Source organism: Varanus komodoensis, unplaced genomic scaffold (genome assembly GCF_004798865.1).
Source record: "Varanus komodoensis strain SLA01 unplaced genomic scaffold, ASM479886v1 scaffold6_2, whole genome shotgun sequence".
Taxonomy (NCBI): Eukaryota; Metazoa; Chordata; class Lepidosauria; order Squamata; family Varanidae; genus Varanus; species Varanus komodoensis.
In genome coordinates, this window is record NW_025336346.1 from 7214989 (window position 1) to 7227048 (window position 12060).

At 49.3% G+C, this 12060-nt stretch overlaps 1 protein-coding gene across 1 annotated transcript in view; it reads left to right on the plus strand.

Moving 5' to 3' along the window:
* STAB1 (stabilin 1) overlaps nucleotides 1–11268 on the plus strand; it is a 115030-nt gene extending 103762 nt beyond the window's left edge. Inside the window, exons 60-69 of the mRNA XM_044451507.1 lie at nucleotides 794–938; nucleotides 2323–2456; nucleotides 3284–3449; nucleotides 3693–3799; nucleotides 5271–5390; nucleotides 7093–7239; nucleotides 7384–7503; nucleotides 8620–8766; nucleotides 9099–9209; nucleotides 11040–11268. Of these exons, the coding sequence (XP_044307442.1) occupies nucleotides 794–938; nucleotides 2323–2456; nucleotides 3284–3449; nucleotides 3693–3799; nucleotides 5271–5390; nucleotides 7093–7239; nucleotides 7384–7503; nucleotides 8620–8766; nucleotides 9099–9209; nucleotides 11040–11093 (1251 nt within the window). The 3' untranslated portion in view covers nucleotides 11094–11268. The remainder of the gene's footprint in view (nucleotides 1–793; nucleotides 939–2322; nucleotides 2457–3283; nucleotides 3450–3692; nucleotides 3800–5270; nucleotides 5391–7092; nucleotides 7240–7383; nucleotides 7504–8619; nucleotides 8767–9098; nucleotides 9210–11039) is intronic.
* Nucleotides 11269–12060: the final 792 nt, after the last annotated feature.

The following is a 12060-nucleotide window of genomic DNA, read 5'->3' on the forward strand; positions in this document are numbered from 1 at the left end:
TCACCCCGCCCCCCGGTCTTCTCTTCTCAAGGCTGAACATGCCCAGTTCTCGGAGTCTCTCCTCACAAGGCAGCGTTTCCAAACGCTGGATGATTTTTGCTGCCCTCCTCTGGACCTTTGGCAGTGTTTACTTTTGAAGAAGGGACAGGGAGCGCATGCATGCATTACATGGATCCCTTCAAGGACTCAAACCCAGAATAGTTCTCATTTGGAGACCCTAGAACTCACGGGTGTTGAGAGCCTCATGTTTGTGCATGTGCGTTTGTTTGCGTACATATGCGCACAACATTGCTCCTTAAATCTGGGCAAGTGACTGAGTTCAAGGCACAATACCGGAATTAAAGCCCCTCTCTCTTTTTCACCATGTCAAGGGGTAAAACAGCCTCCTCAGTCAGGCGCCCCCAGACGTGTTGCAATGCTATCTGCATAATTTGTGGCAGCATCTCCCGTGATGGCTAGGAATTAGGAGAGCTGCAGTCCAGTACACCTGGAGGACCCTGACTTTTGGGGAAGGCTGATTGAAAGAGACTAAGGGCGCAAACCTATTCAAACATAGACAGAAGAATTTGTCTGTATTGCTGAACCAGCGTGTTTGGCGGGGGGATCCTGGGAGTTTTTGATGTCTAAACTCGCACAGCATTGTATTCTTTTATGGCATGATTCTTCTGGCTTGGTGTTAAATCATTTCCGCACTCAGTGATACTTTCCCTCTGTATCTTTTGGTTGAAGGGAGCAGCGCTTCCCCTGCTTGGCCATAAGGCTGCCATGATTCGTGTGTTCATTTGCTTTGCAGAATTCTCGGCGGTGCGAGTGCAAAGTGGGTTATGTGGGAAACGGAATCCAGTGCTTGGAGGAAGCCGTCCCACCCACAGACCGGTGCTTGGAGGACAACGGGCAGTGCCACCCTGACGCGGTCTGTACTGACCTGCATTTCCATGGTACGCGTGCTGGGTCCTGCTAGGTAGCCTTGAACGATTCCATGGGACAGGCCTGGGCCTTCTTCCGTCGGACTCTGTCCTGCATGACCTGTGGCACTGAGGGTGGGAAGGTCCCAGTGTTGGACAGGAGGCCGTCAAACCTTCCTCTTGCATTACTAGAGATGTTCCGTATACGCCAGCAGAGACAAGCTCAAGCCAGATTTCCTTTCTTTGCATTCATTAGTGGTTCTCCTGCTACAGAAGCTTTCCTCTGCACAAAATTTGCTGATCACCCTTTTTTGCCAGCTGACAGAGTTGCTCATCTTCTCCCTCCCAATGGAATGGTGACAGCCTGCCTGGGAAACATGAGTGGGAGGGTGCTAAATAGTGCTTGTCTCCTGCCTGAGGCTTTCCATTGGCCATCTGTTGACTAGTGTCACTATACAGCTTCCGTATAGCCTGAAGTGTCTGATCCTGCCCCATCTTGGAAGTTAAGCATGGTTGGGCCTGGTTGAAATCTGGAGGTGTGACTTGAGTGTTGTGACTTGCCCAGAGAGTTTCAGCTATGGGCAGTATAGAAATCGAACGTAATGTGGTGGTGGTGGTGGTGGTGATGGTGGTGGTGGTGATGTGATGATGATAATGTGGGAAATGTTTGTTGGGCTAGATGGGCCAGTGCTCCAGTGGGCGTGGCTTGTGTTTGGTGGGTACATCTGAACCACTGTGGCAAAGTGTGGGATTGGCGGGACTTGGGTGATTTGGCTTGTCGTGCCTACCCAAGCTCATGTGAAGACCACTGAGAGCCGGTCATTGATTCACAGCTCAGCCAACCTGAAGAGGTTGTTGAGAGGATAAAATGGAGAGGAACAGGGCCATATAAGCCACCTTGGCTTCCTTGTAAGAGGAGAAAAGAGTGGGATATAAATGTAATAATAATTAAAAGTTATCTTTATCAATTAGATAAGATATTTTTAGACTGTTATACTATCCTCTAGACTAGAGGATATCAGACTTGGGGCATCCTTCATAATGAAACTGGATTCAGCCTCTGGCACCTATAGCCCACCCAACAATCCCCCAGTCCGCTTCATTTCCACAGTCACTTCTATCTCTGACACAGTATTTCACAGTTCACAGTTGGTCTGATTTTGAAGTCCTCACAGGGGGAATAAATATTGCCGGTCCAGGAAATGCCGGCAACTGTGTCCAGTGTGCGTGTATTTCGGAAGGCAGGACGTGTTTGCATGAAATTGGGAGAGGGAAGTGTTACCTCAAAGCTCCGAGCTGTTTTCCTCAGAAACGGGTCCACAGTGATGAGGGCTGACTTGGCTCTTTTGTGACACTCACCCATTCCTTCAAGTGAAATGATGCTTAAACGGGCCTAATGTTGCTCTCGGCTCTCCAGACAAAACCGCTGGCGTCTTCCACCTACAGTCTCCCGGGGGAAAGTACAGCTTTACTTATCAAGAGGCCGAAGCCGGTTGTGCAGCTGAGGGAGCTACCATGGCCACCCTTCAGCAGCTCTCTGCTGCGCAGCAGGTAACAGCACAGCCGGTGCCTCCTCCCGTGCCCTTGTCCGTTTTGTTTTGCAGCTGGCTCAGGAGGGCGCCCATCTTCCACCAATCCTTCTGTGCATCTTTGGCCTTTGCAAGAAAAACAAGGCTTGACATCCATCTCCTTTCCCTCAAGTGTTCCTGCTGGGTGATGCTCCAACCCTAACGGGGCGGGTGCCTCACTCTGGGGAGAACTATTTAGAACAGGTTTCAGGATGTGGCCATGGAGTGGATTGTGGCCTATGCTTTTCACATATAGACTGTGAAAGCGAGGAAGTTTGGGGAGGGGGATGACTCCTGGTAGCCCTATATAAGACTATGCCTGGCATGGAGAAAGCAGAGAGAGAGTTTTCTCCCTCTCCCATAACACTGGAGCCAGGCTCCTCTCATGAAACTCAATGGTGGGGAATTCAAGTCTGGCAAAAGGAAGCACTTCATTCCATGAGTTTTTCTTCCTCTGGATTTAGGGATGGCCCGCCACTCATTTTGTTGGCCACTGTCAGGATACAATGCAGGGGCAGGGATCTGAGCCTTTGCCCTGATACTGCATGGCTTTTCCTATGAACAAGCCTGCATGCGATAGACGTGCCGAGATCGCGGCAGTGGGCGTCTGAGCAGCGATGTGTCGATGCCCTGCAAACAAGATGAAAGATTGCCACCTCCAGGCCAGAGAGGGCATAGCAGTCTGAGGGGCCTCAGTGAGAAGAGGAAACGAAGCACCACGGGAGAGCCTGCTCAGAAATAAAATAAGATGCACATCGAGACACAGAAGGTTAATGGAAGCCTTTCTTGCTTGCTTCCCTGCTTGCCCAGATGGGTCTCCACCTGTGCATAGTCGGCTGGCTTTACAACAGATCGGCAGGTTACCCCACGGTGTACCCAAGCAAGAAGTGTGGTGCCCATCATGTTGGGATTGTGGATTATGGCTATCGAATGAACGCCAGCGAGAAGTGGGATGCCTACTGCTACCGAGCGCAAGGTGAGAGCATCACAATGAGTTAACAGGGTGGCTCTATAACAAGTTGAACCTGAAAGCCCAGTCTCAGTCAGACGGGAATATTATGTTTAGCAGCCGGCCCAGGCCGAATCGGGGGCGACGCTGAGTCACGCCGATGCAGTTCTGTTCCAGTACGCCTTCCAAGCCCATAAAACCCACAGGCACATCTAGATTTCACCCCCGTGGACAAATGCTGCCAAGGCCCTCCTGTCTTTTCCATTGCAGATGTCCAGTGTTACTGTGGCGACGGATTTCTTGGAGACGGCTACATGTGCGTGGGGAGTGTGTTGGCAGTGCTGGCCCAGCATGCAAACCTCTCTGTCTACTATTCTGTAAGTCCCTGGGCATGGCCCTGCTTCCTTGATGCTGGTCTTGAGGCAAGGAGGAGGACTGGCGGGAGACTGGTGCCCTGCCAGGCGCATCCTGGCGGATGACGAGTGAAATGGAAGAGCTGGAAGGGGCCCTTCTCTGGCCAGCAGTTCTGACAAGCCGGACTGGGGAACTGCGTTTGTTCCTCCCCAGTGAAGCCAGTCTGTTGCTTCCAGATTCTTGCTGGATTTTTGGGTTAACGCACAGGAGCTGCACAAGTGCCTGCTGCCTCCTGCCAGCTGGGCCAAGGCCGACCTCATCTCCTTCTCCTGCCAGGAAGGGCTTCCACAGGATGCCTTCTCCGTGCTGTGGCAGACATGGGGATGCGTGGCATGGCCTCTCTTGCTGTGGCCCTCTGCCATTGCTTTGCACGCTGGGACAGTGTCCCAGCATGCAAAGCGGGCTCCAGAGGCAGCTCTTTTCTGTCGTTTCTGAGGAGCCACTGCAGCCAGGGTGAGCCGTGCCCGGGACAGTTCCCTCTAGAGGAGATTGAGCAGCGCGTGGCTTGCATGCTTCTTCCTGCCGCCTGGAGGATGCTGCAGCTGGAGGGGGAGGACAAATCACACGCGGAGGGGTCTCTGCGCAAGAACGTGGCGCAGAGTGCAAGTTGCCCCTCCCCGCCTGCTTGGCAGCCTGTCCCTGGGGAAGAGGCAGTGCCACCTGATCCCCTCTGCTGGGACTGGGAGCCACCGGGTGTGTCTCTGTGTGCTGGCCTTGTTCAGGGCTGGAGGAGGCAGCCCTGGGTGGCACTGCCTGCATCTACTTCGTGTGCCCTCCTAAGCCCTGGCTGGGGCTTGGGGAGGCTGCGTGGGGAGACTTGCTGCTGATTGGCTGTGCTGATGGGCCCCATCCCCACTCCAGCAGGCAGCAGGGGGTGGGGAGTGATAGCAGACAGCAGTGGGGCTGCCATCTCCCCCATTCCCCCTGCTCCCCACTGGTGCTGAGGCTTTCATGGCTGTGGGGTGCAGGGGAATCCCTGGCCCTCTCAGCATCTCCTGGGATATCTGTGGGAGGACTGGGGCCAAGATGGGAAGCTAGAACCAGAACGGCCACGTGCCCACTCATTGGTCAGGCACACCGTGGTGCAAGCAAGTCACACGGCAGAGCTTGCTGGGCTGTGTGTCTTGTGGTCTCGTCCAAAGCTGCTCATGGACACCCACATTTCAACAAAGCACAATCTGGCCTAAGATTATGTGTGAACCAGGCCACCGGGAGGGAATGTTGTCAACAGAAGAACAATGTCAGCCCTGTGGAGGAAGAGGGGAGCAGAAATGCCACTCCTTCCTTGCTGGACTTGGGCTGGCAGGGCTTTGAGTTTCTTGGAGGCTCAGAACAGCAGGGAAGGTGGCCAGCCCAGGATGCTTCCTCTGACAGACTCCGTTTCATTTGGACACTGCCATACCGTTCCTCATGGAGTTCCTTTCTGGCTTTCAGATGATACTGGATTATGCAAATGCCACCCAAGAAGGACTAGATTTCTTTAATTTCCTCTCCAGAGACACCAGCTACAAAACTCTTTTTGCACCCCTGAATTCTGGCTTTGGGGACAATACGGTAAGAAGCAGAGAATGCGCATTGAATTATAGTATATCTGCATGACAGCCATAAACCATCTTGATCTTGAATGAATAAATAAATAAATGCACAGTTCACTGTATATAACCAACTTTCTTTGCTGTGTAGAACCAGAAATCATCAAACATGAATTGGAGCTAAACAGTTGCTTCTAAGAACACACTATAGAGAAGAATTTCATTCTCTTAAGATGACTGAATTTCCGAGAATGGAGTGAATTGATATGTATTTTCTGTAAGGTGTAGTTTTGTAGGGGTGCCAGAGATATGTAGCAGTTTCACCAAATTATTGATGATATTCTTTGGGGAACACCAGGGCAATTAAACATAAATTGCATATGTCTGTTGTGTTGATGTAGAGTTCCAAAGTGGGTTTCAGTTTTAGGGTACGCGTCCTTCTATTCCATGCCCAAGCAAAGTTTGTGACATCAGCTGAGCAGCATATAAACATCAGCGATAGCTTCGGCACAGAACCACTTTGAAGAATGTCACCAAAAGTATAATTGGTTGAGTTCCAAATGGTTTTCTGAGGTTTCAATACAGTCGTTTACGTCAAAATAGGTTTCTGCATTTAAAAAATATGTGATCCAGTGGTGAAAGGTATTTTCACGATGGCGTTGAAAGGATTTTTTGGGGAAAGTTTCAGAATGTGATTCCTTCTGATGTGCAGGGAAGGCAGCGCGAGAGAGGCAGGAGGAGGATGCAGTGGGCGGGAGGAAGGAGACACAGGGCGGCATCTGGTGCTGCTGCCGTGCCGTGCCGCACACTCCAGCACAAGTGCCCCAAGGACTGCACTTCGTGCGGCAGTCCCTGGACTCAGCGGAGGAGCGTGTTTCCAGAATGAGAGGGGCTTGCAGAGCTGGCAAGCCCCATTCCGAAAGTGAGCATTTCCTCTTGTTCAGGAATGGCTCACTTCCTGGAGGGCAAGCAGCAGGTCCTTCCGGCACACAGGCAGCCCCAGACACTGCTGCTAGCTTTGTCCTAGTGCAGAAGGACTTGTAAGCCACTTTATGCCGCTGGATGGGCTTCCCATGGACAGAAAGCAACACGCTAAATCTGAGGAGATGCAGAATATAAGGCAGGCCTTGCATCATCTTCCATCCACTCCGCTACTGAATCCTGGGCTGTCAAGTTTCCTTTCTCTGTTCTTTGTCAGGCTTGCCCTTGCATTAGCAACAACCTGTGGTGATACTCATACAGAGCAGGCCATTTTCCCCTATAGGAACAGCGGCAACTTTATCCAGCCCTTTAAGCTTCCATGTGGCCTGCTGGCTGCTGCTCCCTGCGTCTGCGGGCATATTACTGACACCCGTGCTGTGGGCGGGTGTGATGCCCCTACGTGGTCCAGCAGCACTTGAGCTTTTCCGTCCCGGACCCCTGCCCTGATCTAGTTGTCTTTCCGGGGGGCACCTTGTTGCCCATCAGATGTTTGACTGCAGCTCTCATCAGCCCAGCTAGCAGAGCCCAAAGTGAAGGTGGATGGGAAGTGCAGTCTGCCGACATCTACCTGGAGGGCCACAAAGTGTCCACAAGATGTGGAAGGATCAGTGTTGCGGTGCAGAGGGCTGACGTGAACGCAGTGTTGCAGCTGGCTATGGTTTGTCTCCCCGCTTTCTCATCAGCAAGGTAATTCTCTCTGGAACTGATAGTTTGTTTGTTTGTTTGTTTGTTTGTTTTGGCAGTCTTTAACGCTGAATAACCTGAAGCTTCACGTGTCTGTGAGTGATGTGCTCCTCCTGAGCACCAATCTCACAGCTGGCACAATCATCCCTTCCCAAGCAGGATACAACCTTTCCATTGCTGATTCTGTCAACAGCTCCCGACTCCCTGTGAGTATCTGCACATAACTGGGCAGGAGCAGATTTATCTTGATGCTTTTGGCTGTCCACGAAAACCTCTTTGGATGATGTACTTCATTGCACTCTTCCAACTGGATTTCTTAATTCAGGTTTCTTTGCTTTTTCCTGCACCAGGATTCTAAGATGATCAATAATACACTGATAGTTGAACTGGATATTCTGGCCTCCAATGGGATCATTCATGCTATTGAGAGTCCTTTGATGGCACCGCTCCACCACGGCCAGTTTGATCAGGTCAGTTGCTGGTCTACTTTCTCTCAGGAGTGTCCTGCTCTGAAAGAATCCACTTTGTTTTACTAGTTAAGCTTTGAACTCAGTGCCATGCAAGAAGTGCTGATCTTTGCTAATCAGCTATTCAGATCTTATGGCTTTCAGTAAATGCTGCCAGTCCAGACCTTTAAAGCACCCTGAGCTGCAGCTAGAGAAGGAGGAATGAAATGTTACCTGTACAACAGGACCTTCCCGCCCCCTTGCCCCCATGCCAGCCCCCTGCCCGCACCCTATTCAGGAGCATCAGAAGATGCTTCCAAAGGGATGGTGCATGGGAACCGCAGGGGGACCGGGCAGCTGACGGAACTGCAGGGGTGAGAGCAGAAGCGCCTTTCCACCAGCACCCTGCACCTTGGATCCGCGCCTCCATGAGCAAAACCAGAGTGATGGCAATGCAGCCTTCCTGCTCTTCTGCCCAAGACCTCTTCCTGCACTTTTGACCTATCCTTGTGAACGTTTAAGAGGCAGCATGATTTTAACAGGAAAAAAAGGTTGGAGAGTCGAGAATATTTTCCCATGACTGATGCTGCGTCCTGGTCATCTCCTGATCTTTTCTGCAGCTTTAGGGCAGGGGCTGAATACAAAGAGAACCTGGGACAGAACCGCCCTGCCCTGCCCCCACTCAGCAGCAGAATCTTTGCTTTGGGATGCAGAAGTGGGGCAGGGGGAAATGTGTCGCGATGCAGTTTTAAGGGTTTATTGAGAAATGGTGGGGGGGGGGGACACTGGAACCACAAATCAAAAATCTATTGACAGCAGTGCTTGTTTTGTACTTGCGATCCCTTTTGGTCTCAGACAGTGTTAATGTTGTGAGAATAAAAATGTTTGATTGTGGTTTTTCAAATAAAACACCAAAGGAAAGTAGACTTCTTCCAACACCACTCCTTTGCTTTAGTTTGGGATGCTTTACTATTCCATTTTACACTGGAACTTAGCTTGGAGTAGAAATAATTCCCCAAATGATTTTTGTTAAATATATTTGGATGGATCCAGATCAGAGCCAGTTAAATGCTTTTAGATTAGCTCTCTGATCTAATGTTTTAATTTGTGGCAAAAATACAAGAAAGTTGCTTTTTGCAGATTGTGCATCCTGTAACATCACCGGCTGTTGCAACCATCAGTGCGGGTGCAGTTGTCGCCACGCTGCTGCTGCTTGCTGCTGTTGCCGGAGGGTCCTACTGCTACCTCAAAAGGAACAACCAAAGATTCCAGTTTCGATATTTTAAGGTATTTCCATTATATGTTGACAAGGAAAGGTTTCTGGAAAGCATCGACTCATTTCATTATTATTCGCAACCCCTCTGAGCATTTTCCTGCTTTGGGATAGGTTGCAAAGATGGGCTGGAAACCTGCCCATGTGATTGCACCCATGGATGTGACAGACTACTGCTCCCATCAGCCCCAGCCTGCATGACTATTGCCATGCTGGTCGGAATGATGCTGCCCAGTGTGTGATTGGCAGATGCGGGCAGGGTCTGTCATTTATGTCCACTCTTGATTGGTTAATCTGCTCTGCCATTTGATGGGCAAAGGCAAGCTGAATCTTTATTTGCCTGTAGGCAGAGCTGGAGGAAGAAGAATCTTCTCCCTGGGAGGAAAGGAGCCCGCACTCAGTGTCCATCCCTAATCCCATTTACGGAGCAGATACTTCACTGTATGAGCCATTTGAGGTAAGACAGGTAAACTTCAGCAGTTGTTCAGGTATTTGTGCAAAGTGGAGCTCAGTTCCACTGAAATTTAGGAAACCAGGGATTTTTCAATTTTGACTAGACAGGAAAGAGATAATAGGGTCACAACTAGTTAACTTATATTCATTACTACATATTTATCCCAACTTTTTGCTCTTGCCAGGAACCCAAACCAAGTTACATGCCTCTCTCCTCTTTATCCTCACAACAGTCCTGTAAGGTAGGCTAGGCTGAGAGGAATTCTGACGATAGTTTAAGCTCAGAGCGACTCTCTAGCAGGGGGCAGCAGTGAGGTTCTGCGGCAGCACCAGGGCTCCCTCTTCTGGCCAGAGACCTGCCCTGGTGGTTGCAGGATCGGGCCCAGAGTCAATCGCAGCCACCTGGGATGTTACGAGCACCACCTGGAAGCTCTGACAGAAAAGCTGTATAAGGACAGGCTCTTTCCTTCAGATGCTGCCTCAGCAACAAGTGTGTTGGGTGTCTCTGTGCCTTCTGGAAACTGCATGTCCCCTTGTTCCTGCCTCTGCTTCTGGACCCTGCCTGGCTTCCCAGTCTTCTCCTGTTCCACCTTCCACTCCGTTCCAAGGTGCCTGCTTCTCCTTGGCTTGTCTCTCTGCTTTTGACTTTGGCTGCTCTTCAACATCCAGACTAACTGACCTTGTCCTTCTGTTACCGGCCCCTGCCTCTGAACTTCTGGACTGCAATGTGGAATGGGCCCTCGGAAGTGTACTGGTTGCTGGGCCCTGGTGCCCTGGCCTGATACCCCGGAGGCTGACAGCAGCTCTGCCTGCCTAACCATCGTCTGTCATTCAGCTTGTATCCTGGTGGGCACTTTAGCAGCTGTCATCTGCTGACTGGGGCTAGAACCCCGATCTCCCAAGTCCCAGTCCAACACTCTAAACACTGTCAGTCTCTTTTAATGCTGCATTTTGTTAATGTTTCTTCTTTGACTCCAGTCCATTTATCAACTGTGTCAACTTTCAGGTGAAGATAGAAGTTGAAAAGACATCTCCCCGCAATGACTCAGAATTACAGCCATTCTCAGTTAACTAATTGAGGCACAGAATGACTGATTTCTTCCTTGAACTCAGAATTGACACCTTGAGTTCAAAATTCATATACTATGAAATGTTCAGGAGCGTTTTGTAGTATAAGGGGTTTTAAAAAATATTTTTAAAGGGGAGGAGTAACAACTGCCAACACCTTTACATGTAACGAATCATTATCAAACAGTGCTGAAAACATGTTTTTTCCCCGTTCCTTGATGTCCTTAACTAAAAACACAATAGACAGTGCTTCTGTAATGATACTTTTCCACCAAAGTGGACCGGCAGCAGTTTCTTGGCATGAACCATTTTACAGTCTTGGACTAAAGTTCTACGCGTAAAATGGTTTCGTTAGCACCCACAAACAGAAGGCTTTTGGGATCGCTGGTTTGTATTGCAGCTCCACACAGGTGTAAAAGGTTTTTTGTGTGTTAAAGCGGGTGGTGTGTGTGCAGCACCTACATGTCAGCATTGCATAGTCCACCTCTGCACAATTAGTACTAGGGGTTAAACCCAATGCTGTGTGATCCCTGGGACTTCTCTGTGCTCCGCTCCCACAGATGAGGGTCCTCCAGCTCTCTGGAGCGTCTGGGGGTGCTGCATGCAGGGGCTGTGGGAATCCATTCCACTGACAGGTGACCAGCGTTGAAGCCAACTCACTGAAACAACCGGCTTGCCTGTGCTACACTGTGATGGTTGAACTCCAGCTTGTTCTTGATGGCTAACTCATTAACTGGCCTTTTGTATGTTTGTACCATGGTTTCAGGACCCTCTTTGTGAAGAAGATTTTTCAGATACTCATGGAATCCTTGGGCATTGAAGCAGATCTCTCTATATATTGCAATATAAACAGGAAAGCTTCTTCAAGAAGTCCTACTGCCCAGAAGGAACAGAATGTGGACTTGATGGTTGTGGATCTCTAAGATGTCTTGCCTGGCTGTGCAGTGGGGACAAATTAGCAAGGGACTTTTGGATTAATTATAAAAGCTTGACAATACCTCAGTTCCATTCCTCTTCTTAAAATCATGGGCAGGGAATGGGGAGCCAAAGAGCCCTTTGCACTAGCATGACCATGGGAACCTGGCCAATGTTCTGCTCCGAATACATGGTATGCTGTGTTGGACGTCCTTTAAGGGTGCTCTGACCTTCAGGAATGGCTTTTATGGTTGGAGCTGCACTGTGAAAGGAAACGCATGTTGCATGCACAGGTTCCTTTGTACCCCGCCCTTAAAAGTTCACGTTTATACTTAGGGAATATCATGACTCATGAATGTGTTTTGTCAGTGGATACAGTAAGGAATCTTCAGTGGAATATTAGCTTGAAGACGGACAGTTGGATTTTACCCAAACTGCATTGTTGAGCCTTCTGATGAGATTTTAAACAGTGTTACTCAAACGTTTGAAATAATACTACCTTTAAACCATAGGTGGATCATGCTTTATAATTCTGCAGAATTCTTTGTACTATTTTGAGAACTGCAGATGTTTGTAAAACATAAAGAACAAGGCAAGTTCACCAGGCTTAATTAAGCTTCTAGTTATTCTGAACCAGACGGTAAGTATGCATGATTCAACAGGCTACTAATCAGTATGGCTCCTTAACAATGATAACTGTTTTATTTTATAATTAAGTGATCAATTAATTGCAATCTTTTCCCCACTCCCAATAACAAAAGACTACAAGAGATTAATGTTAAGTGGAAAGCATTATTCCATAGTGAAAAACTTTATTTTTGTAAAAATAGTAAAAGGTGTTCTACAGAAGCAACATTGTATGCTTTCAGTGA